This window comes from Lutra lutra, chromosome 16 (assembly GCF_902655055.1).
Source record: "Lutra lutra chromosome 16, mLutLut1.2, whole genome shotgun sequence".
NCBI lineage: Eukaryota > Metazoa > Chordata > Mammalia > Carnivora > Mustelidae > Lutra > Lutra lutra.
In genome coordinates, this window is record NC_062293.1 from 13,952,251 (window position 1) to 13,978,616 (window position 26,366).

A 26,366-nucleotide genomic window follows, 5' to 3' on the forward strand; every position below is an offset into this window, starting at 1 on the left:
GAGCAGTTGTCTTTGGGATCGATTTTAGGACTCTCTAGAACCAAGCTTTCGGAGTTTCACGTTTCTGGGAGCTCGTCTCCCCAACCCTAGTTAATTTCCCTCCCGCGCTGGTGCAGGCGGGCCCCCTCGGCGACATCCTCGGCTCTTTCAGCATCAGTTTCCTCCAAGGGGGCAGGGAGCGGGACAAGTATGGGGCCACTCCTGCCCTCCTCTCCAAGCAGCGGAGGAGGAGACGCGGGAAGCAGGACCTGCCGAGTCGGGGCTTTAGCGGGCGCTCTGCGGAAGCAGCTGACTCCCCAGGCCTGTGGCCCACCGCACTCCGCGCGCAGAGCGCCCCTCTCCCCCGCGCCGCCAGCGTCCGCGGTCCAGCCGCGCCGCGCGGAGGCGCCCCGGGCTCCCCGCCCCCGACCCGGCGCTCCCGCGCTCCCCCTAGCGGGCGCCGCGCAGCCTCGCTCCGTCCCAGGCTCGTCGGCGGCGCAGCTCACGTGACCGCGCTCTGGGCCTGCGGCCGCTGTCGGTTCCCCCAGTCACCGAGCGAGAGGGAAGAAACAAGATGGCGGCTGAAGGCGATCCGGAGTGGGGCCCCAGCAATTCGGATTGAGCCTTCTCCCTCCACCCGCTTCCGCCGGCCGGGCCCCTCCCGCCCGGCCCCGCGGGCCTCCCCACCCGGCCCCGGCGCCCCCCACCGCCACCCCTCCGCCCGCCCCTCCCCCCTCCGCTTTCCCTTCTCCCCCCGCCTCGGCTCCGACATGAGGGGCCGGCGGGGCAGGCCGCCCAAGCAGCCCGCGGCTCCCGCTGCGGAGCGCTGCACCCCGGCCCCGCCGCCGCCGCCGCCGCCTCCGCCCACGTCCGGACCCATCGGGGGGCTCCGCTCGCGGCACCGCGGCAGCAGCCGGGGCAGGTGGGCCGCCGCCCAGGCTGAGGTGGCGCCCAAGACGCGGCTGAGCTCGCCCAGGGGGGGCAGCAGTAGCCGGAGGAAGCCGCCGCCGCCGCCGCCGCCGCCGCCGCCGGCCCCCCCCAGCACCAGCGCCCCGGGCCGGGGGGGGCGAGGAGGCGGGGGCGGCAGGACGGGGGGCGGGGGCGGCGGCGGCCACCTGGCCCGGACCACCCCGGCCCGGAGGGCCGTCAACAAAGTGGTGTACGATGACCACGAGAGCGAGGAGGAGGAGGAGGAGGAGGAGGAGGACATGGTCTCCGAGGAGGAGGAGGAGGAGGAGGAGGACGGCGACGCCGAGGAGACCCAAGATTCCGAGGACGACGAGGAGGATGAGATGGAGGAGGACGACGATGATTCCGATTATCCGGAGGAGATGGAAGACGACGACGACGACGCCAGTTATTGCACGGAAAGCAGCTTCAGGAGCCATAGCACCTATAGCAGCACTCCAGGTACCCACCCAGCCCAGTCGCTGCAGACTCCTTCCCCACCTCCTCTGCCCTCCCCCCTTGCTCACTCCCTCTCTGGTCTCCCCCCACCCTCACCTCCCCCCTAGACAGAGGGGAAACGCGACGGCACATCAAGTGGCAAAAAACTAGATTTACCAGAGGAAAGAGGCGCATTGTTCAAAATGGAGATTGCATTGTTGCAGTTTGCAGGCCACACACTCGCTCTCTCTTTCTCTCCCCCCAACCCCCTCTTTTTCCTCTTCAAAATTTGTGCCAGTGCAGTGTCTCCACCGGGCAGGATTGAAACTTTGGCACACGCATATCCATTGCATTCATTTTTCTCCCCTTGTTTTGGTTTGGTTTTTGGAATGAAAGAAGCCCCTTGTTTTGCAAACCTCTTTGCATTTCTAATGTGGTTTCTTTTAGATTTTTATTATATATCTGTTCCTTAAAAGGGAATTGAGGATTTAGACAGATTGTGGCACACAAACACACGCAAAAACATCCTTCTCTTCACACCCCTAGCAGTGTGGTTTTTTAAAAATTGTGTTAAGGAAATGGATCAGTTGGGTTAGTCGGAGAGCCTTATCTGGTCCCGTGTGTTTGTTTTTACTCTTGAGTGCTGATGGGCTCGTGCGACAGTTGCTGGTAAATGGCTGATTAAAAACCAAAGTAGAAAATCAAACAAAACCAAAACAAATTTGGCAATTCATTCGATTCCAGATCATTTTGGTAAAATCCAAAGGAGGGGGGAACAAGAAACTGCAGCAACATGCGTCTTAACTAATTTGATCCCTTTGCTCCGCCTGAGAAACGCAGTTTCGTGTCACCTGTTGCAGAAGATGTGTAGTTGATCATGCAGACAGGATTGCTGAAGGTGAACTTTTGGACCAGCTTCTTAGTCACATGGCAGAAGTACATGGGGATTTATTACAAAATGACTTTTTTTCTTGATTCTAAGGATGAAAGTCTTCTCGGGATCTGTAATGAATTTCTCCAGGGTGACTTTTCTCCTATTTTCTCACAGAAAGTTTCTCTAGGCTGGTGCTGAGATGCATTTTTTTTTTTTAAATACAATTGCTGCTTTTTATTAAATACGTAGTTGCAGATTACTAAATTGTGGGCAAAAAAAGTAACTTGTAGCAATAACCTACAAGATTTTTCCTTTATATTTTTGTTAATCTGGATTAACTAAATTAGATTCCAGGTTTTTTTTTTTTTAAGATTTTATTTATTTATTTGACAGAGAGATCACAAGTAGGTAGAGAGGCAGGCCCAGAGAGAGGGGTAGCAGGCTCTCAGCTGAGCAGGGAGCCGGATGTGGGGCTCAATCCCAGGACCCTGAGATCTTGACCTGAGCCAAAGGCAGAGGCTTAACCCTCTGAACTACTCAGGCGCCCCTAGATTCCAATTTTAAGAGCATTTACAAAGTGAAGTTTATGAGGAAATAGGATCTTAGAAAAGTAATTAAGATGTGTCACTTGTTTTTGATAGAGGCTAGTGTTGAAGAAGGGTTTAAATTTAGATGTTTCCATTTTTTATAAATGCTTACCTATTTATGGAGGAGTTTGAGTATTAAGCCATATGAAGACTCATTTATGTTGTCCTGACAAATGCAAAAGGTAATTTTCTTTTGCCTGACAATATCTGTCTGCCTTTGCCCAGTGGGGGTGGGGGGTGGGGAGAGGATGGTGGCAGGAGAGGGAAGGGAATGAATCGAGTGTCAAGTATTTATGTCTTGTGTGTAGAAGGAACTGCACACCACTCTTCATTTCTTACCCAATTTAGTATCTTTTATTGTAATAGTTTTTATGTTAAGAAATCATACCTGGTTCTTTCTACCCACAACTGAAAGACCCATAGAGACTAAGGAAGTTTTTTTGGGGAGACAGAGCTGAGGCATTTTGGCAGGGCAGCTCAGCTAACTTAAACCTCTTTGAGGGACTAGCAAATAATACTTAGGATTGATAGCTGTGTATATGCTGAGTTAAATTGCAATTTGTGCTTAGGTTTCCCTTTAAAAAAAAATACTTGTATATTTATATACTTCCATGACATTTTGTTTTTATTAATGATACTTGTAGACTACCTTGTGGATACTTGTCCTCTCTTTATATGAAGTTAAGGATTATATATCCTTATGTTAATCTTCTGTCTCCTGCAGTTCCTAGTACAGTGCCTTGCACATAGCGGCTGCTCATCAAAGATTGTTTGGATAAATGATTGTTAGTTAGGTGAGAGCTTGTAATAGATAAAGTTTTGATAATTCTGCAGTGGTTGCCCTAGCTCCTAAATATTTTGGATTTGGGAAACTAAAAATTGATTTAATTGATTTTGGTGGTTTGACCAGTGAGTGGTTTTAGGAGCAGAGTTAGTGTGTTTTAAGCTGCTGTTTCCTATTACTTGCCAGGCATTTGCCTTTCTTTGTTGGATGTGGTGTTAACTTGTCAGATGTTTTACTTTTTGAAACACATTATTTCTCAAGATTATGGTAAAAGAGATCATGAATTTTGTGTTCTGAACTTTGAGAATATGTCCACTTGGCTAGAATGAGTAACAGTGCATGACAGTGAGTTGTTGAGGCTAAGCACCAGTGTCATTGGTTTTATTGTCTGTATTTCCAAACAGTAAAGGCTAGTGAGAAGGCTGTCAGGTAAATGTGTATGTGTGTGTATGCTTGGGGAGAAAAAAATACTCTGGGACTGATAACCCAAGAGCACAGAAAGAAATATGATTGGTGGATTTGAATCCTGTACTTTCAAGGCTAAAAAAAGGATTATGCTTTATTGGGAATTTAGAATAATTTGATTAATTTTTGTAGGCAGTACTACTGTTGGCTTAAGTACTAACATATTAAATTCCTACCATAAAAAATTATTCGTTCTTCTATTCTTCTGTTGAGTGGTTTGTAGGTAATATGACTGTTCATGATACAGAGATGTTGGTTGATATTATGAGCTTTTCTAAAATCATATTAAAAATTTTTATTTTTTTACTAATGTTTTTTTAAGATTTTTATTTATTAACTTGAGAGAGACAGTAAGCACAAGCAGGGTGAGCAGCAGCAGGAGAGAGAGAAGCAGGCTTCCCGCTGAGCAGTGAGCCGGATATGGGACTCGATCCCAGTACCCTGGGATCATGATCGGAGCCACTGAGCCACCCAGGTGCCCCTGTTTTTTTAGTAATCTTTACACCCATTATGGGGCTCAAAGTCATGACCCCAAGATCAAGATCACACACTCCGACTGAGCCAGCCAGGCACCCCTAAAATCATAGATTTTAAAAAGTATTTTCATTGGAGATTAAAAGTTTTCCTTTTAAGGAGAAAAATTTTAAATGGGTGCATAAGACATTCACATTACAAATAATACAATAGAAATGACAGTTTATTAATTCAAAATTGAAATCGTCTAGTTTTGCTTCAGCTAGAGGCATTTGGCTGAAAAAGGGTTTATTTATTTTTATTATTTAGAGTTATTTCAGCCCATAGGTTTTATGACATATATATATATTTTTTAAGATTGTTTATTTATCAGAGAGAAAACCCAGGCATAGCCGGTAGAACAGGTAGAGGGAGAAGCAGGCTTTCCACTGAGCAAGGAGCCCAATGCAGGACTCGATCCCAGGACCTGGGATCATGACCTGAGCCAAAGGCAGATGCTTAACTGACTGAGACACCCACATATCCCTTTGTGACATATTTTTTAGATTTATTAATTTATTTATTTGAGGGAGAGAGTGCACATGCATGTGTGAACTGGGGAAGGGGCAGAGGGAGAGGGAGAGAATCTCAAGCAGATTCCACATTGAGCTTGGAGCCTGACACAGGGCTGGATCCCAGGACCCTGAGATCATGACCTGAGCCGAAACCAAGAGTTGGGCACTTAGCCAAATGAGCCACCCAGGCACCCCAGTTTTATGACTTGTATTGTCAATGCATTGAGAGAGATCGTACAGAAAATCTGTTTTGAATAGGTGTTTGGTGTTCTGACAGCACCTTGAAATCAAGCATTTGCTAAATAAAAACAAATCATACCTGAAACTGGATAGTTTTTTTTTAATTTTGTGAAGATTTTATTTATTTATTTATTTGACAGAAAGAACAGAAGGGGGAACAGCAGGTAGAGGGAGAGGGAGAGGGAGAAGCAGTCTTGCTGAGCAGGGAGCCTTTTGTGGGCCTTGATCCCAGGACCCAGGGATCATGACCTGAGCCAAAGGCAGACACTTAATGACTGAGCCACCCTGGTGCCCCAGAAACTGAATAGTTTTTGCTTTTAACTTGTGTGGGACTTCTGACGTATTATACTTAGCTGGAATTTTGAAATTTGGAACCTCTGATGGCTTCAGAAAGCCAAAGCCCTGATGTTTTCCTGGTAGAGTTAGTGATTTATGTCCTCTAAGGATTATGACAGAGGAGAACAGTGGTATAGATGCCATGAACTGTAGATTTATCGGAAGCAGAATTTGTTACTGGTTTGGCAGTATTTATTGCCACCAGTGTCAACCAAATGTCTTTTTGGTATTTGTGTAATTCTGGATTGCTGCAAGTGAAGGACAAAGTGCAGTAGAGATTTAGAGAAGGACAAGTATATACCCTGTTTGAGGGAGTTGGTGTGGCTGTATCTTTCTTGGATGGGCATGTGCAGGATGAGGATGGGTAGTTCAAGGGAGGGAGCAGCATGAACTGAAGCCCTGATTTTTTTTTTTTTTTAAGGTTTTATTTTTTACATAATCTCTACACCCTGTATGGGACTTGAACCCCAGACCCTGAGATCAAGAGTCACATGCCCCTAAGGTACTGACTTTAAAGTGTGGGCAGTCTTGAGTGTCCTGGGTTAGCAAGAACCTGAGTATGTGAGTAAGAAATAAGCTGTGAAGGTCTGTCTGTTGGGCTGTATCTAGAGAACCAGGCTATAACTCTCTGCCTCTCGTCTGTAGGTAGATACGGCGCTAGGTCAGTGATCCTCATTTTCCACTCTGCAGCACCCAGGGGATCTGCAGTATTCCCATCAGCGGCACGTGGGAGAGTGAAACAAAACCAAATCAACTCATGGAGATACAGTTAGGCCACTACTGCAGACCGCTCGTTCCCCCCAGGTTGAGAGGATTGCTGGAGGAGCTGGAGGAGGTGGTTTCTCAAGTCCCCCCCCCCCCCCATCTATTTCAAATCTATTTCATTTGTGGGTATTGATGATCAGTTGGAAGATCGGGGAACAAGTGGAATATGATTTCAGTAGGATGTTAGCAAGTTTAGCATAGCTTCTGTTCTGAGGATGGATTGGAAGATGAGATAGTGGGTATCTGCATGGGTTTTTTTTTTTTTTTTTTTTAAGATTTATTTATTTGACAGAGAGCGACACAGCGAGAGGGGGAACACAAGCAGGGGGAGTGGGAGAGGGAGAAGCAGGCTTCCTGCTGAGCAGGGAGCCCGATGTAGGGCTCGTTCCCAGGACCCTGGGATCATGACCCAAGCCGACTGAGCCACCCAGGTACCCCTGGGTGGGTTTTGAAGCACTGAGTGGCAGATCAATTCAGGAGGTACTTCAGGTTCCCCAGGCCTCGACAACATCAGGAGTGTGGATGGAGAGAAGAATGCATCCCATGTGCTTCTGTAGGAATGGTAGTGCTTTGAGTGGCAATAGGAATTCAGGATTATAAGGAAATGAGTGAGATCTGTTTTCGGGTATCTGTATCTGAAGAGGTTAAACATGAGAATTGGAAGAAAGAAAATGAAGGCCCCGAAGAGTTATTAAGAAGTTGGGCAACAGGGGCGCCTGGGTGGCTCAGTGGGTTAAGCCTCTGCTTTCAGCTCAGGTCATGATCTCAGGGTCCTGGGATCGAGTCCCACATCGGGCTCTCTGCTCCGCAGGGAGTCTGTTTCCTCCTCTCTCTCTCTGCCTGCCTCTCTGTCCACTTGTGATCTCTGTCTGTCAAATAAATAAAATATTTAAAAAAAAAAAAAGTTGGGTAACATGCTCTGTGAGTGGTAGAGAAGTACGTCTGATGCGTGTGGTACAGAGTAGTCGTCTGTGTACGGTTCATGTTCGACTCCTTGTCCATGTGTACTTGGGGTTGGAGTTCTGTGTCGAAATGTGTAGGCACAGCAGCACTGGGGATGTTGAGGCCAGGAACTCTGATTTCTTCTGTTAGATTCTTTTCTTCCTCATTACCCTGTGTCCTCCCTGTGACTGCAGATCCTTGGAGGGGGCATGTAGGGGATGAGAAGGTGGTGGTTGTGGTGGGAGACTGATAATCTGGGTGACATGGACAGGAGCCAGTCCTAGCAGATGCCCTCCTTGCTTTGAATAGATTACCCTCTTCCTCCCTTCTTGGTCTTTTTTCTATTTGAATGCCCTTTTTTTTTTTTTAATTTTTAATTTTAGTTTTTAAAAAAGATTTTATTTATTTATTTATTTTTAAATTTTATTTATTTATTTGACAGACAGAGATCACAAGTAGGCAGAGAGGCAGGCAGAGAGAGAGAGGAGGAAGCGGACTCCCTGCTGAGCAGAGAGCCTGATGTGGGGCTCCATCCCAGGATCCTGGGATCATGATCTGAGCCCAAGGCAGAGGCTTTAACCCACTGAGCCCCCCAGGCGCCCCCCCTTTTTTAAAGATTTTATTTGAGAGAGTGGAAGAGGAGCACAAGGAGGGGGAGTGGCAGAGGGAGAGGGAGAAGCAGGCTCCCCAGTGAGCAGGGAGCCTACTAAATAGAAATCAATCAACAATCAATCTCAAGTAATATTTAATAATTCCATTTAAAAAATAGCTTAATTGAGGGGCATCTGGGTGGCTCAGTCAATTAAGCATCTGATTTCAGCTCAGGGTCCTGGATCGAGCCCTGTGTGGGGCTCCCTGCTTGGTGAGGAGCCTGTTTCTCCCTCTTCTCACCACATGTGCTATCTCTGTCACTATCTCTGTCTCTCTCTCTGAAATAAATAAAATCTTTTTTCTCTTTTTTTAAACAACAGTAGTTTTCTTAGGATGAATGAGAGCTGGGTTATAAGTCTCCCCAAATTATCTCTGATTTTTGGATTGCCTTAGGCCAGTTTGGAGAATTTATTCCAGAAGGATTTGTCAAAGAAGGGCTAGTGTAAGTGGAGTCCAACCATTGATTTCCACACTGTCAGAGTGGGGACTTGTGACAGGTATTGGAGGCACCTGCGTATGTAAGCCCACTACAACATTTTAGGTTATCATGATGTATGAGAATCTGAGGAGTCTATATACATCTTTTGTATGCATCAAGAATCTAGAGAGAGAGCATGTAGCACAGAGATTTAAAGTGGAGAATCTGGACCAGACTTCATGAGTTTGAATCTGGGCTCTGTGATGATGGGCTGTTTGCTTAACACTTGGTGTCTCACTTTCCTCATTTGTAAAATGGAGATATCTTTATACTCAATTCAAGGTATGAGGGTTAAATGGTTAATATACACGAAATGCCTAGAACAGTGCCTGGCACATGGTGAAGATTCAACAAATATTAGGCTATTATTACCTGTTGATTTGCTCCTGAAGATGGAGATTCTTTTTTTTTTTTTTTATATTTTATTTATATGACAGGGGAGAGCACAGCAGGGGGAGTGATAGGCAGAGGGAGAGGGAGAAGCAGGCTCCCCGTAGAGCAAGGAGCCTGATGCAGGACTTGATCCCAGGACCCTTGATCCCAGGATTCCCAGGGGAATCTCCCCTGAAGATGGAGATTCTATGAAGATACAGGGACCTTACTTCGAGTATAGTGAGAAAATGTCATCTAGGGGTGCTGGCATGTCTCAGTTGTTAAATGTTCTGCTCTTGTTCTCATTGTTAAATGTTCTGCTCTTGTTCTCAGCTCAGGTCTTGATCTCAGAGTCGTGAGTTCAAGCCCCACATTGGGTTCTACACTGGGCATGGAGCCTTCAAAAAAAAAAAAGATGTCATTTGATTCATAAGGTATAAACATATTTTAAGGACCATATTTAAGTAAAAATGTGTTAAAACAGAGATTTAGGGGCGCCTGGGTGGCTTAGTCGGTTAAGCATCTGCCTTCGGCTCAGGTTGTGGCCTCAGGGTCCTGGAATCAAGCCTGCATCGGGCTCCCTGCTCAGCAGGAAGCCTGCTTCTCCCTCTCCCACCCCCCTTGCTTGTGTTCCCTTTCTCCATGTCTCTCTCTGTCAAATAAATAAATAAAATCTTTTTTTTTTAAAGATTTTATTTATTTATTTGACAGAGAGATCACAAGCAGGCAGAGAGGCAGGCAGAGAGAGAGCGGGAAGCAGGCTCCCTGCTGAGCAGAGACTCTGATGCGGGGCTCGATCCCAGGACCCTGAGACCGTGACAGGCAGAGGCTTAACCCACTGAGCCACCCAGGTGCCCCAAATAAATAAAATCTTAAAAAAAAACCCAGAGCTTTATTTTCCCCCTTTGAAAGAAATATTAAATATTAACTTATCTACTTAAAAGGTTTAGTTTAGCTACCATCTGACTTATTCCAGAACTATGGTAAATAATAAATTTACTTCAGTTGTTCACAGTGGTCAATTAGAGTAAAGAAAGCACTTGCGACACTTTTAACTCTTGGTAGTTCATGTTGTCTTTCTCTCCCTGTTCCTTCAACACCAGTTTTCCAGGTTTTCAAAACTGCCTGTACATGGCCCTCTCACTGTCTTCTTCCTTTCTCAGAAAGCTCATCTGTTTTCAAGTTGTTTTTAAGAATTGCAATGAAAAACAATAAAAATAGTGGGGATTTACTGTTTTGGAAAAATACTCATAATACAAAGATGAAAATGAAAATCTGTAATCTCACCAACCAAAGATAACTCTTGGGGATGTTTTCATTCCTATAACATGTTTTTACCGTGTATTTTTAAAAAGGTACCACTAGGTGTGCCTGGGTGGCTCAGTTGGTTGAGCGACAGGCTCTTGGTTTCAGCTCAGGTCATGATCTCAGGGTCCTGGGATCGAGCCCCACATCTGGCTCTGTGCTCAGCAGGGAGTCTGCTTAGGGATTCTCTCTCTCCCTCTCCCTGCTTGTGCATGTGTGCTTGCTCTCTCTCTCTGAAATAAGATAATCTTTTTTTTTTTAAAGATACAACTAGGATTGTGATAAACAAATTAATTGTTTTTACTTGATATATAGCAAAATTTTCTCCTATCATTGTCTTTATCAAGGTAATACGTGAACATAAGTAACAAATTAAAATTGTATTAAAGCTCATAGTGAACAAAAGCAGTTCCTTGATATACCTGTTTCTACCCGAGACCTCTCTAGATGCAGTGGCTTTCAATTCTTCCTTTTTTTTTCTTTTTTTAAGATTTTATTTATTTGACAGAGAGAGAGAGAGATAACAAGTAGAGGAGGCAGGCAGAGAGGGAGGGGGAAGCAGGCTCTCTGCTGAGCAGATAGCCCGATGTGGGGCTTGATCCCAGGACCCTGAGATCATGACCTGAGCCGAAGGCAGAGGCTTAACCCACTGAGCCACCCAGGTGCCCGGTTTTCTCCCCTTTGGCATTTACCACAGTATTTTAAAATAATATGCTTATATTTGCTTTATCAGTTTTAGACATTCTTTGACTTTGTTTATGGTAGATGAAGAGTTAGCCTTTTTATAATTACTTTCTTATCCTTTCATTATAGTTACAGCATGATTTTTGGAAAAATGCTAAGGGATTGGTTACATGTTCATAACTGTAAATATGATTTATTTATATGATTATTATAACTAATACTTTTTCTGGAGTTATTGCCTTAGTTTTTCACTTGCTTAATGTTCTATGTATCTAGCCCAGTGCACTGTCAAGTCTGTAGAATACCTTATCACTTACTCTTTTCCAAACTCTTAAATGTAACAGTTCCATTTTTTTTTTCTTGTTGGTTTTTCTTCTGCGTCCCACCTCATTTCTGCTTTCACCTGAACTGATTGCTCTGTAGGTCTGTTGGTCATCACACTGGAACTTCTTTTTGCTGCTTCCCCATGTATATTCGCTTTCTTGAGTCCTACATTTTTCCTGATTTACTCATCTTTTTCAGCAAAACCAACCTCTAGTTGCTTCCTAAGAATGGGTGCATGAGAAATAAACTTAAAAAAAATATGTTTGGAAATGCTCTTTGCTAGTGAGCACTGTGTATTGTGTAAGACTGATGAATTATAGGCCTGTACCCCTGAAACAAATAATGCATTATATGTTAATAATAAAAATAATAGGGGCGCCTGGGTGGCCCAGTGGGTTGAGCATCTGCCTTCGGCTCAGGTCATGATCTCAGGGTCCTGGGATCGAGCCCCACATCGGGCTCTCTTTTCAGTCGGGAGCCGACTCCCCCCACCCCCCCACCCTGCCTGTCTGCCTACTTGTGATCGCTCTCTGTCAAATAAATAAAAAATCTTTTAAAAAATCAATAAAAAAGAAAAGAAAGTACTCTTTGTGACCCTAATATTGATAGATAGTTTGGCTGGATATAGGATCCTAAATTTAAAAATCTTTTCACTTGAAAGATTTGTTTGTATCGTGTTCCAGCATCTAGTGTTGCAGTTGAGAAGTTTAGGGCCTTTCTGATTACTTCCTTCACGTGTGACCTGTTTTTTTCCTTTCTGAAGCATTTAGGCTCTTTTTATGGTCTCCAGTATTGTGAAGTTTTGCAGTGATATATCCCTTGACGTGGCCCTTTTTTTAATTCATTGTGCTGGTGCTGGGTGGCTCCCCCCCCTTTTTTTCCTAACTAAAATTAAAAAAAATTTTTTTAAGTAAAAATGCTACATGTGGGGTTCAGGCTCACAGCCTCCAGATCAGGAGTCTCACATTCCACCAACTGAGCCAGCCACCAGGTGCCCCTTGGTGGACCCTTTTAATATGGAAATTTGTGTTCTTTAGTTCTGGCAATTTTTTTTTAATTATTTGCTCATTTTTCCCCAAATTTGTTCAGTTCTCTTCTTGAACTTAGATGTTGGGTCTTACAGACTGATCTTACTGAGTTTTTTGTCATTTTAAATTTTTGTTGTCTTGTCCTTTTAGTCTGCCTTCTGGGAGATTTCTTTCTTTTTCTCTTCCAAGTCTTCTGTTTTTATTTCAGCTATCAGATACTTAATTTCTAAAAGCTGCTTTCTTTGTTTCTTTGCATAGCATCCTATTTAATGATGTAATATCTTTTTATATTTCTTATTAATGCTAATTAAAAGAATTATTGAAGTGCATCTTACATATACAGTAAAATTCACCCAATTTTGACTCTTAAGTTTTGGCATACATACATAGCCATGTAACCAGCACCACCATGAGTACAGAACAGTCCCATTATCTGCCCCAAATTCACTGGTGTTCCTTTAGTCAGGCCACCACTGTATTTGCTGTTCCTGTAATTTTGTCTTTTTCCGAGTATCATATAGGTAGGCTGTTTAGCTTTTTGAGTCTAGCTTCTTTTACCTAGCATAGTGAATTTGAGATTCATCCAAAATGCTGTTTTTATTAATAGTTCATTGTTTTTTATCATGGAGTAGGTAGTCCATTATATGGAGTACCACAGTTGGCTTATCCACTTACCAGTTCAAGAACATTTGAATTGTTTCCAGGTTTTGGAGGTTATAAATAAAGTTGATGTAAACATTTACTTACAGGTTTTTGTGTGAACACAAGTTTTTATTTCTGTTGGGAAAATACCTAGAGGTGGAATTGGTGGATTTTATGCCATGTATATTTTAATCTTATAAGAAACTGCCAGGGGCACCAGAGTGGCTCAGTCGGTTAAGCATCTGCCTTAGGCTCACTCAGTCACGATCCTGGTGTCCTGGGATTGAGCCCCAAGTTGGGATTCCTGCTCAGTGGGGAGTCTGCTTCTCTTTCCCCCTCTCTTGCCTTCCTCGCCGCCCCACTCATTCTCAGCCTCTCAGATAAATAAATAAAATCTTTAAAAAAATTAGGAAAAAAAGAAACTGCCAAACTGTTTTTCATAGTGGTTTTACCATTTTGCATTCCCACCCACAATGGATGAGGATTCTGGCCATTGTAATAGGTGTATAGTGGTATGTTTCTTATCTTTTTTTGAAAAATTTTTAAAAATTTTATTTATTTATTTGAGAGAGACAGAGAGTGAGGAGCAGAGGGAGAGGGAGAAGCAGACTCCGCCTGCGCAGGGAGCCCAATCTGGGGCTCCATCCCAGGACTCTGGGATGATGACCTGAGCCAAAGGCAGACTCAACCCACAGAGCCACCCAGGTGCCCCTAGTGGTATATTTCATTATTACTTTAATTTTGATTTCCCTAATGATTAATGATGCTGAGCATCTTTTTATGTGCTTATTTGCTTGTCTCTGAAGCCAATCTTTGGTGAAGTGTCTGTCGAAATATTTTGCCCAGTTTTTAATTGGGTGTGTTTGTTTTTTTATTCTTGAATTTGGAAAGTTTAGCTTACAATAATTTATGTCATATAATTTCCCAGAGCTCTTTTCTTTGTTCCTTTTTCAAACCATCCTCTTCTTGGATATAATACCTTTCTTTATTTCTCTGAGGACATTTATTCGTTTTTTAAAACTTTTCTTTGTTACCTCAGATTCTGTTCTTTTTTGGTTTTCGTTTTTATTTTGTTTTTAAGTAGGCTTCGCATGCAGTGTGTGGCTTGAAATCGCAACTCTTAGATCAAGAATTGCATGCTCTACTAACTGAGCGAGCCAGGCTCCCCCAGATTCTATTTTTCTGTTTTAGTACTAACAGTGGAGGCTTTTTTTTTTAATACATCATGATCCTTAGTTGTTCATGGAGTGAGGTGCTGGATAGTGGGTGGCTGTGGTTTCCCAACTGGTAGGTTTCACTGTGAGATGATTGGGCAGTGAGCCAACCTTGTCTTTGGTGGAACGCCAGATATCAGTATTTGTTATTTTTGTGTATTTTTGTTTTTGTCTCTCACTCTTTTATTTTTCTCCTGTGAGTCTGTTTGGTGTCTTAAGGGAAGATTTCTTTAATTTTTTGCCTGTGGCTGGGATTTAGGGTCTGAGAGAGAGTGTATGCCCAGTATCTTAGGAAGTTAAATAAAGGAAGATAGCTAGGGCTCGCACCTTACAGTATGCACACGTCACTAAATTTCCCATCAGGAACCCTGAGCCTTCTAAGCCTGATGGTCCAGGAGTCCTGGGGCCTCCAGGTCATTAGTTTTCTTGTTCTTCCCCTCTGCCTCTGACCGTTCTTAGAATGGAGAGTTCTCTCTGCAAGGTCAGATACCTCTTTTCCCAGTTTTCACATTCTACAAAGTCACTGTAATTGCTTGATTGCTTATGTCTCCTCTCCTCTCTCTCTTTTTTAAAGATGTTATTTATTTCAGAGAGAAAAAGCAGTAGGGAGGGTTGGGGGGAGGCGCAAGAGAGAGAAGCAGACTCCTCGCTGAGCAGGGAGTCCGATGTGGGGCTCATCCCAGGATCTGGAGATCATTACCTTAGCTGAATGCAGACACTTAACCAACTGAGCCACCCAGATGCCCCTTTTCTCTTTCTTTCTCTCTGTCTCTGTCTCTCTCTCTTTTTTTTTTTAAATCTCTTCTTCCCACCACTTTTGAGATAAAATTGACACATAACATTATATTAGTTGTGTACAACATAGTGATTTGATATATATTGTAAAGTGATATCTGCAGTAAGTTAATATCCATCATTTAATACAATTAAAGCTTTTTTTTCTTGTGATAATAACTTTTAAGATACGCTTTTTTAACTTTTTTAAATTTTTATTTATTTATTTTTTTAAGTCTCCCCCCCACTTAAAGATTTATTTATTTATTTATTCGACAGACAGAGATCCCAAGTAGGCAGATAGGCAGGCAGGGAGAGAAAGGAGGAAGCAGGCTCCCTGCTGAGCAGATCATGACCTGAGCCGAAGGCAGAGGCTTTAACCCACTGAGCCACCCAGGTGCCCCAAGATATGCTTTTTAAAAAAGATTTTTATTTATTGAGAGAGAGACCGCGTATGTGCACATGAGTGGGCAGAGGGGCAGAAGGAGAGGGAGAAACAGACTCTGTTGAGCAGGGAGCCTTACTCCAGGCTCAGTTCTAGGACTGTGGGATCATGACCTGAGCTGAAGGCAGGTGCTTAACTGACTGAGCCATCCAAGGGCCCCTAAGATCAACTCTTTTAGCAACTTCTAAATATACAATATTATTAACTATAGTTGCATGCTATGTATTATATCCCCGGAACTTATTTACCTTATAACTGGAGGTTTGTGCTTTTTTACTCTCTTCACTCATTTTCCCCACCCTCATCTGTTTTTTGTGTCTTTGAGTTTTTTTTTTTTAGATTCTAAATGTAAGTGAGATCCTACAATATTTGTCTTTCTCTCCTTGACTTACTCCACTTGGCATGGTGTCCCCAGAGTTTATCCATGTTGTCACAGGATTTCCTCTTTTATGGCTTAATAATAATCTGTATTTTCTTTGGTGTGTCTGTGTGCACACATACATGTAAATATTACATTTTCTTTATTCACTTGTCTGTGAACACAGGTTGTTTGCATGTTTTGGCTAGTGTAAATAATGTTCAGTGAACATGGGGATGTAGATATCTCTTTGAGATAGTGATTTTTTTCCTTTGGATTAAGACCCAGAAATGGAATTGCTGGATCATGTGGTAGTTTTGTTTTTAATTTTTTGAGGAACCTCCATGTTGCTTCCCATAGTGGCTTCACTGATTTACATTTATAGTAACAGTGCACAAGGTTTCCCCTTTCTCCACACTTTTATTTTTTAAGATTTTATTTAATTATTTGACAGACAGAGATCACAAGTAGGCAGAGAGAGAGAGAGGGAAAAGCAGGCTCCCCGCTAAGCAGAGAGCCCGATGCGGGGCTCGATCCCAGGACCCTGAGATCATGACCCGAGCCGAAGGCAGAGGCTTTAACCCACTGAGCCACCCAGGCGCCACTCCCCGTTCTCCACACTCTTGCCAACGTTTGTTATTTCTTCCCTTTTTAATAATGGCCATTCTACAGGTGTGAGATGGTATCTCATTGTGGTTTTTTTTTTTTTCTTCTTTGTTGTAGTATATTTTTGCCTTTCATATTTCTTCCCTGTCAATTTTCCAGGTGTTAGGAGGAAAAGCATATTAATTCGTGCTATGATTTTGTCATATATAACTAAAGTCTTGGGGTGCCTGGGTGGCTTGGTCAGTTAGTCGTCTGCCTTCAGCTTGGGTCATGATCCCAGGTTCCTGACATTGAGCCCCCGCATCAGGCTCCCTGCACAGCAGGAGGCTTGCTTCTCCCCTCTCTCTGCTGCTTCCCCTGCTTGTGCCCTCTCTCTCTCAAATAAGTAAATAAAGTCTTTTAAAAAATCAAACAAAACTGAAGTCTTGGGGTGCTTCGATGGCTCAGTCAGTTAAGCATTTACCTTTGGCTCAGGTCATAATCCCAGGGTCTTACACATCTGGCTTCCTGCTCAGTGGGGGAGTCTGCTTCTCCCTTTCCTTTGCCTCTCTCCCCAGCTTGTGCTCTCTCTCTGTCTCTCTCAAATAAGTAAATAAAATCTTAAAAAAAAAATTAAACTGAAGTCTCTATTTATTTACAGTTTGATTAAAAAATTCAAAAATAATTTATCTAATACTTATTGTGTAGGGTACTGTGTTAAATAAAAGCTTTAAAGAGATAGTGGTGCCTGGGTGGCATAGTCCATTACACTTCTGACCCTTGTCTTCGGCTGGGGTGGTGATCTTGGGATCACAAGATCAAGCCCAGTATCGGGCTCCGTGCTGAGCGCGGCGTCTTGCTTGAGATTCTCTCTCCCCCTGCCCCGTCTGCTTGTGTGCTCTTGCTCTCTCTAAAATAAATAAATCAATCTTTAAAAAAAAAAAAAAGCTTCAGGGATACACAGAGATGGTTAAGGAATGGTACCTGCTGGGGGACCTGGGTGATGCATTCGGTGAGGTGTCCAACTCTAGGTTCATCTCAGGTCAGGATCTCCAGGTCATGAGATCCAGTCCAGCTGTTGGGCTCTGTGCTCAACAGGGAATCTGGGATTTTCTCTCCCTCCCTCTGCTCGCTGCTCACCCCCCCCCCCCCCCCCGCACTGTGCATATGCACACTCTCTCTCAAATAAATAAATAAATCTTAAAAAAAAAAAAAAGAAATGGTCCTGCTTTCAGTGTCTTTATTCTTTTGAAGATGGAATAATGGCATAGTGCATGAATAACTCTAACATAGGGCAGACTATGGGAAGAGAGAAATTAGAGAAAGAAGCTGCATGCTATTAGAAGACCAGAAGCAGTGTCAAGAAGGTTGAATTTTTGGTATGCTTTGTAAGTTGGGTAGATTTCTCCAAGTGGAGGTTGAATAGGAAGAGAATGGAGGATGCGAATTGTAATGATGGACAGAAAGATGCGTGTTCAGGGGGTACGTTTTTGTGGTTTGAGTGTTGAGATAAGACTGCAGAGAAAGGGAGATTTTATTTTGGACCAATTTGAATGAATGCCAATCTGAGAAATTTGTACTTAGTTGACAGTTTTATTGAATGTTTTAAAACTGGAACATGTCACGATAAAGCTGATTTAAAAAAATAATTGGCAGGGCGCCTGGGTGGCTCAGTGGGTTGGGCCTCTGCCTTCAGCTCAGGTCATGATCTCGGGGTCCTGGGATCGAGCCCCGCATCGGGCTCTCTGCTCAGCGGGGAGCCTGCTTCCCCCCACCCCCACCCCCGCCTCTCTGCCTACTTGTGATCTCTGTCAAATAAATTAAAAAAAAAATATTAAAAAAAAATAATTGGCTTTAGTGTATAGGATTTATTGTAATAGAAGGCTGATAGGACTTTTTTTTTTTTTTAAGATTTTATTTATTTATTTGACAGAGAGAGATCACAGGTAGGCAGAAAGAGAGAGTGGGGAAGCAGGCTTCCTGCTGAGCAGAGAGCCCGATGCGGGGCTCCATCCCAGGACCCTGAGATCATGACCTGAGCCGAAGGCAGAGGCTTAACTCACCGAGCCACCCAGGCACCCCCAGGACTTTTATTTTTAAAAGTAGGCTCCACTACCAGCATGGAGCCAGATGTAGGGCTTGAACTCACAGCCCTGAAATCAAGACCTGAGCTAAGATCAAGAGTCAGGTGCTTAACTGACTGAGCCACTCAGGTGCTCCTAGAATACGACTTTTAATAGCTATGTAAGGTTCCATCGTAAGGCTTTACCAAAATAGTTAAGCTGTACTCTGTTTGCTGTGATTACATTTAGTGGCTGTTCTTTTAGGTCAGTCTTGGTTCACATCCCTGATTTTTTTTTTAAGGCTTCACTATGTGTCACACTAATATACATACATATGTAATATATAATATACATAATATATAATATATAACAATATGTATATTATAATATATATAACATGATATACCATTGTATTAAAAGTACAGTGAATATATTTTCACCAGCAGTGTACAAATACATATTTCACCAGCTTCCATTTTTGCCAACACTTTTATTTATTTTATTTTATTTTTTTTAAAGATTTTATTTATTTATTTGATAGACAGAGATCACAAGCAGGCAGAGAGGCAGGCAGAGAGAGAGGCGGAAGCAGGCTCCCTGCTGAGCAGAGAGCCTGATGCGGGGTATGATCCCAGGACTCTGAGATCATGACCTGAGCCAAAGGCAGAGGCTTAACCCACTGAGCCACCCAGGCGCCCCTGCCAACACTTTTATAAAGCATCTTTCATTCAGTGGGTTAAAAGTGCTTTTGTTTGAATTTGCATTTCTTTGCTAATAAAATTTAGTACTATTATGACCTCTGATATCCAAATCTCTATTTGTAGTCATGATTTCTTTCCCGTATTTTAGCTTAGTAATGGAGGAATACTCTTGAAGCCCTCCACTTAGATGTCCTACAGGCACATTGTATTGAGGTGTTCCAGATAAAATTCATACTTTACTGACCACTCCCAACCTCCCATTTCCTTGCTCTGCGAATAATGGCACTGCCCGCTGAATTGCCCAAGTCACAAGTGAGGAAGTAAGACATTCCTCCCTATGCCTCACCCTGAATATGCAGGACTGTTAACCAGGTCCTTTTCATTTTGTTCATTTTGTTAATTGTTCCCTAAATCGGGCCATCTTCATCCCTCACTTGGCCTCTTGAAGAAACCAGCTTGCCTGCCTGGCTTCCTTTCATTTATGCCCAGCCTTATCTTCTGTTGCTTCATTGATTTATTCATTTATTATGTATCTTTTTTTTTTTTTAAAGATTTTATTTATTTATTTGAGAGAGAGACAGTGAGAGAGAGCATGAGCGAGGAGAAGGTCAGAGGTAGAAGCAGACTCCCCATGGAGCTGGGAGCCCGATGCGGGACTCGATCCCGGGACTCCGGGATCATGACCTGAGCCAAAGGCAGTCGTCCAACCAACTGAGCCACCCAGGCGTCCCATATTATGTATCTATTTTTAAAAAAGCTCTTGAGTACCTGTTCTGTTCCAGGCACTATCTGGAATGGAGCCGGGAATAAGTTAGATAAGGCCACTGCCCTCATGTGGTGGGGAAGGCAGTGAGTGTATCAGGAAGAGAGGAGTGTTCTGAAGGGGGGCATGTAAATACGGTCTGGTCTGTAGGAGTCAGAGAAAGCTTCCCTGATGAGACGACAGTTAAGCTCAGAATTAAAGAGAGGAGAGCGGATTGTAGGCCCTAGGTTCATCACATGCAGCGGACTGGCGGGAAAACCATGAAGGATTTTATAAGGAGTAATGTGATCAGACTACTTTTAAAGTGGTTTCTCTGGCTATAGAAAGAAAAATGAATTGGAGTGGGGTAAGATAATGGATGAAGGGAGTTCGGTGGTTGAAGTAAACCACTTGACAGACCTTGTACTAGATTGGTATCTGTGGGAATGAAGAGAAAGAATTGAAAAACATAATTTAGGACTTAGAATGACCTATCTTAGTGATACTGATTAGATAGGGTATGGCGTAGGAGAGAAGGGTCAAGGATGACTTCTGAATCTCCCTTATTTCTATTTATTCACAACATACTTCTTTTCGCCTTGAATTTGATCATCAAGTAATACTGAATTCTTTGTAGTTTTCCTCACATACCTTATAGTTCTTCACTGCTGTGATGATCAACTCCTAGTCTCCCAGCCAGCACCTTGTCCAGCTTACCCTCTCTGATCACTGATCTCTTTTCCCCAAGTAGGGCTCAGTTCTTCTTCTACCTCTCCTTTCACTCTGCAGAACCTTGTACACTTACCTGTTTAATTTCCAGATGTTTGGGAAATTTCTAGTGTCTTTTTTTTTTTTTAAGGTTTTATTTATTTATTTGAGAGAGAGGGGCAGCTGAGGTAGGGGCAGAGGGAGAGGGAGAGGGAGAGAGAAAATTGCAAGCAGACTACCGCTTGAGCGGGAAGCTTCATGCAGGGCTGGATCTTACGACTCTGATATCATGACCTAATACAAAATCATGAGTGGATGCTTAACAGACTGACCCACCCCGTGCCCCTCTAGAGATCTTTCTGTGACTGATTTTATTTTATTTTATTTATTTTTATTTATTTTTTTTAAGATTTTATTTATTTATTTGACAGAGAGAGATCACAAGTAGGCAGAGAGGCAGGTAGAGAGAGAGGAAGGGAAGCAGGCTCCCTGCTGAGCAGAGAGCCCGATGCGGGACTCGATCCCAGGACCCTGAGATCATGACCTGAGCCGAAGGCAGCGGCTTAACCCACTGAGCCACCCAGGCGCCCTCTGTGACTGATTTTAATTTAATTCCATTATGGTCAGAAAATATACTTTGGGGGCGCCTGAGTGGCTCAGTGGGTTAAAGCCTCTGCCTTCGGCTCAGGTCATGATCCCGAGGACCTGGGATCGAGCCCCACGTCGGGCTCTCTGCTCGGCAGGGAGCCTGCTTCCTCCTCTCTCTCTCTGCCTGCCTCTCTGCCTACTTGTGATCTCTCCCTCTCTCTCTGTCAAATAAATAAATAAAATCTTTAAAAAAAAAAAAAAGAAAATATACTTTGTATTACTTTAATTTTATAAAACATTTTTAGAGATTTTATTTTGTGCTCTAAAATATTGTCTTTCTAGGTGAAGTTTCCAAGTGTACTTGGAAAGAAGGTATATTCTGTTATTGGGTGGAATGTTCCATGAATACCAGTTAGGTTAAGTTGGTTACAGGGCTGTTAGGGTCTTCTGTATCCTTGCTGATTTTTCATCTACTTGTTTTATTGATTATTAACAGAGGAGTGTTGAAATCTACAACTGCTGATAGGGATTTGCCTATTTCTCCTGGGAGTTTTGTTAGTCTTCATATATTTTGAAGCTCTGTTATTAGGTACATAAATATTTAGGAGGGATTATCTTATCCTCTAGATTATTTGCCTCTTTATCATGAAATCTTTATTTTTTAAGATACTGTACTGAAATGAGCTGTTAATTACCTGGTTGTTTCCTTCATGAGACCCTACCATTAGGGCAGGGTCTCATTCATCTCCTTCTTAGTGCCTGGCTCAATTTCCGGTTTGTAGTAGGCAGCACAGGGTAGGAGTATGAGTCAAAGAGTCTCTGGATCCTTTTCACTTTTAGTTCTGTGCCATCCAATATGGCAACCACTAGCCACATGTGGTATTATTTATTGATTGATTTAAAAATTACTTTATTTTTATTTTTTAAAAAAGATTTTATTTACATATTTGAGAGAGAGAAATTGAGACAACGAGTGGGAGGAGGGACAGAGGTAGAAGCAGGCTCCCTGCTGAGCAGGGAGCCAGATGTGGGACTTGATGCCAGGACTCCAGGATCATGACCTGAACCAAAGGCAGACACTTAACTGACTGAGCCACTCAGGCGCCCTAAAAATTTTTTTGTTTTGCTTAGATTTTATTTATTTATTTGAGAGAGAGAGAGAACACAAGCAGGGAGGAGGGACAGAGGGAGAAGCAGACTCCCCTCCCCGCAGAGCAGGGAGCCAGATGTGGGACTTGACCATCCCCTGAGTGGAAGGTAGACGCTTAAACAACTGAGCCACCCAGGTGCCCCTAAAATTTTTTTTTAAAGATTTTATTTTTAAGTAATTTTTGCACCCAACATGGGGCTCGAACTTATAACCCCGAGATCAAGAGTCGCATGCTGTGTGGACTGAGTCAGCCATAGGCACCTCCAATAGCTGCACAACGGAGGTGCTTGTTGTTAGAGGCAGCCAGTTAATAACGTAGTTTTAGATCTGCCGTGGTCCTGTTAAAATTAAGCTAAGAGTCATAGATGTGGGTTAGAAAGGAAAGAAGGATTACAATTTTAGAGGCTTTTGGTTGGGAAATTTAATTTGGTAACTTGAGAGTATTCCAGTGTTGGGCACCTGGGTGGCTTAGTTGGTTGGGCGACTGCCTTCGGCTTGGGTCATGACCCTGGTGTCCCAAGATCGAGTCCATCATCGGGCTCCCTGCTCAGCGGGGGGGTCTCCTTCTCTCTCTGATCTCCACCCTCTCATGCTCTCTCTCTCTCTCTCTCAAATAAATAAAACAAATCTTAAAAAAAAAAAAAAAGAGTATTCCAGTGTTACAAAAGTTTAACAGTTGGTATATGGGCTGACTTGTGAGATACTAATATGTTCCAGTGTGTCTGTTCTCCTCTATTAAACCTCTTCTCAGGAATCTCTGGTCAAATTATTTAACTAATGGATTTCAAGGAAAATACACCCCCCCCCTTTTTTTTTGAGTGGAATTCTTTTGTTACTTAATTGTTGTTAAATTGCAACTGTGAGACATGAGATTTGCTAAGAAAGTGAGTGCCTAGACCTCTCTACTCACGGGTGTTTTCTAGGATGCACATACTTGGGAGACTGCACAGCCAAGTGATTCATACCAAATGGCAGTGTTTAGTAGTTCAATTTCTATATTTTCCTGTCATGGCTTCCTGCTTGATTTTAGTATGTTAACACTGCCTCCTTTTGAGGTCTGTCTGTTTATAGTATATTCTATTTATGGAACTTAAAAAGTATTTCAGAAATGCACATATTAATCTGTGTGGAATTTCTCTTCTTGTCCTTATTCCTTCTAATGCTTGCACAGCGATATCAAGACTTGTCTGAGGAAATATTCCAGTATTTAAAATAGCTAGTAAAATTTTAGCACCTCCTATCAGTGCAATTTTCACTGTTCTTCTGACAGTGAAATAATTTCACATACTCCTTGAAGCCTTATTTAGTAAATTACCTCTTTCTCTGACTCTTGACCATATTCTGCTTTCAGAGTGCTATGCAAATAATAAAAAATTTAGGGCGCCTGGGTGGCTCAGTGGGTTAAAGCCTCTGCCTTCGGCTCAGGTCATGATCCCAGGGTCCTGGGATTGAGCCCCTCATCTGCTCAGCAGGGAACCTGCTTCCTCCTCTCTCTCTGCCTGCCTCTCAGCCTACTTGTGATCTCTGTCAAATAAATAAATAAAATCTTTAAAAAAAATAATAAAAAATTTAAAGACCCGTTTTACTGTAATTTCAGATATGTATTTGAACTTTTTGGTCTGAAATTGTCCAGGTGAAATGCCTTGATTTCTGATTTTCTGTAAACTTAGAAAATTACCTCCTTCCAGATATGTTATCCTTATTTGAATTATGAATCTTCCCTGTGTCTTAGAAGAAACCTAATGGTGGAGATTGTTTATGGCAGGGGTCACAACCTCAAATGCCTACAGGACTCAAGGATGTAAGACTTGAGAGAGCCTTTTTTTCTTTATTAAAGCATAACTGCATTTGCTATTAATATTATTTGCCATAAAGAAATAACCATATTGAGAAGTGCCTGGGTGGCTCAGTCATTTGAGTGTCTGACTCTTGATTTACGCTTGGGTGGGTCATGCACCCAGGGTTATCAACTCGAGACCTGTGCTGGATACTCTGCCTGGGAATCTCTCCCTCTTTCTGCCCTTCCCCACCGGTGTGCGCTCTCTTTCTTTCTCTGTCAACCCCCATTCCCTGCCCCCCCCCAAAAGTTAGCCATATTGATGGGCACCTGGCTGGTGAAGTTGGTAAAGCATACAACTCTTGATCTTGGGGTTGTGAGTTCAGGGCCACATTGGGAGTAGAGCTTACTTAAGAATAAATAAAATAAAATGAAATGAAAAAATAAACAACTAGCCCTATTGAAATTGTAGCCCCTTTGTGCTTTTACAGACAGTGCTATCTAAATGTGCTAGAGATGTATCGTACTCGCTCAAGCTTTCTATGGTAGGTGTTCTGTAGGATTTTCTGTAGATCCCAAGAGTGGGATTGTTGGGTGTTGTTGTTTTTTTTAAAGATTTTATGTATTTGACAGAGAGAGTAGGGGTTGGCAGAGGGAGAGGGAGAAGCAGGCTCCCTGCCAAGCAGGGACCCCAGGACCCCAGGGATTATGACCCGAGCTGAAAGCAGATGTTTAATGACTGAGCCATCTAGGCGCCCCTTGTTGGGTGATATTTTTAATAGGCTAAACTAGATTATACTACCATCACCTAGTTGTTTTTAAACTTTCCCTAATCTGTGCTTATGGTTCTTAAAAATTAATCATTTATTTTTACTTCTAAGGTATCATTGATGTGACATTTTATTGATTTCAGGTATATAATATAATTATTTGATACATTGTATATATGGCAAAATGATTACCACATTAAGTTTAACATCTATCAGTACACATAGTTCAGTTTTTTTCCTTGTGATAAGAACTTTTAAGATCTATTCTCTTAGTACCTTTTAAGTATATAATATAGTATCGTTGAATAAGGTCACCATGCTGTACATTACATCCTCAGGCTTATGTGGTTTATAAATTTTTTTCCTAGAATGTACCAGAGTTTACTCAGACCTTTAGTAGGTGGTGTTGGATATAGATTAGGCCCCACATCCTCTTCTCATCAATTTGTTGGTAAATATAATGTGATTTGAGTTGAGGTTGAACTTCAGACTGGGGAGTTGGAGGCAATGTTTTGAGAATTTTCTGGCTAGGTTAGAATGGAGTTCTTTATAGTTTTTTGTTTTGAGAGAGGGAAAGAGGTGGTGGGGAGGAGCAAAGGGATAGGAGAGAGAATCTTTTTTTTTTTGTAAAATTTTTTTTTTTTTTAGAGATTTTATTTGAGAGAGAGCACAACAAGCGGGATAAGGGGCAGAGGGAGAGGGAGAAGGACAAGGAGACAAGTATGGGGCCCCATGTGGGGCTTGATTCCACAACCTGAGATCATGACCGAATCCAAAGTCAAATGCTTACCTGACTGAGCCACCTAGGCACCCTGGAGAGAGAGAATCTTTTTCTTTCTTTCTTTTTTTTTTTAAAGATTTTATTTATTTATTTGACAGAGATCACAAGTAGGCAGAGAGGCAGGCAGAGAGAGAGGAAGGGAAGCAGAGAGCCGATGTGGGGCTGGATCCCAGGACCCTGGGATCATGACCTGAGCCAAAGGCAGAGGCTTTAACCCACTGAGCCACCCAGGCACTCCTGGAGAGAGAGAATCTTAAGCAGGTTCCATGCCCAGCAAGGAGGCCAGCCCCATCCTGAGATCATGACCTGAACCAAAATCAAGTAGGATGATTAACTGACTGAGCCACCCAGGCACCCCTCTTTATTGCTTCTTAGCTTGAGTTTGACCTTAGAAAATTCATCCTCCTGTGGGCCTCAGTTTATTCATCTGTCAACTTTTGGCTGGACTAGATAATCTAATGGGTGGGGGGATTGGTACACTTTCTCTTAAATTGTCAGATAGTAAATATTTTACGTTTTGTGAGCCAGACTGTGTTGTAACTACTCAACTCTGCTATTGTAGCACAAAAGCAGCCACACACAAAAGTAAACAAATGAGCATGGCCGTATTTGAATAAAAATTTATTTACAAAAACAGGATGTGACTGGCCATGGTTTTTCAACCCCCTTTTTTTGAGCGCTTGGCATTCATTAACCTGTGATTTGGATAATCAGGAAGAAAGCTTTGAATTTTAACATAACATTTCTGAAAATCTAATAAGAACTTTATTTTTGCTTTTCCCATGTATTAGAAAAGAAATAGAGAAAATTTTAAAATTCAGAAGATTACATTAATATTTT

General features: G+C 42.7%; 1 protein-coding gene across 16 annotated transcripts in view; it reads left to right on the forward strand.

The window, feature by feature from the left end:
* The first annotated feature begins 517 nt into the window (after positions 1-517).
* The window catches only part of BPTF (bromodomain PHD finger transcription factor), a 157,064-nt gene continuing 131,215 nt past the window's right edge, over positions 518-26,366 (forward strand). For 8 of the 16 annotated variants that reach the window (XM_047709007.1, XM_047709004.1, XM_047709011.1 and 5 more), the window contains exon 1: positions 518-1,389. In XM_047709007.1, coding sequence (XP_047564963.1) covers positions 750-1,389 — 640 coding nt within the window. In that variant the 5' untranslated portion in view covers positions 518-749. The remainder of the gene's footprint in view (positions 1,390-26,366) is intronic. The other 8 variants (XM_047709017.1, XM_047709005.1, XM_047709010.1 and 5 more) reach the window with 1 other exon arrangement.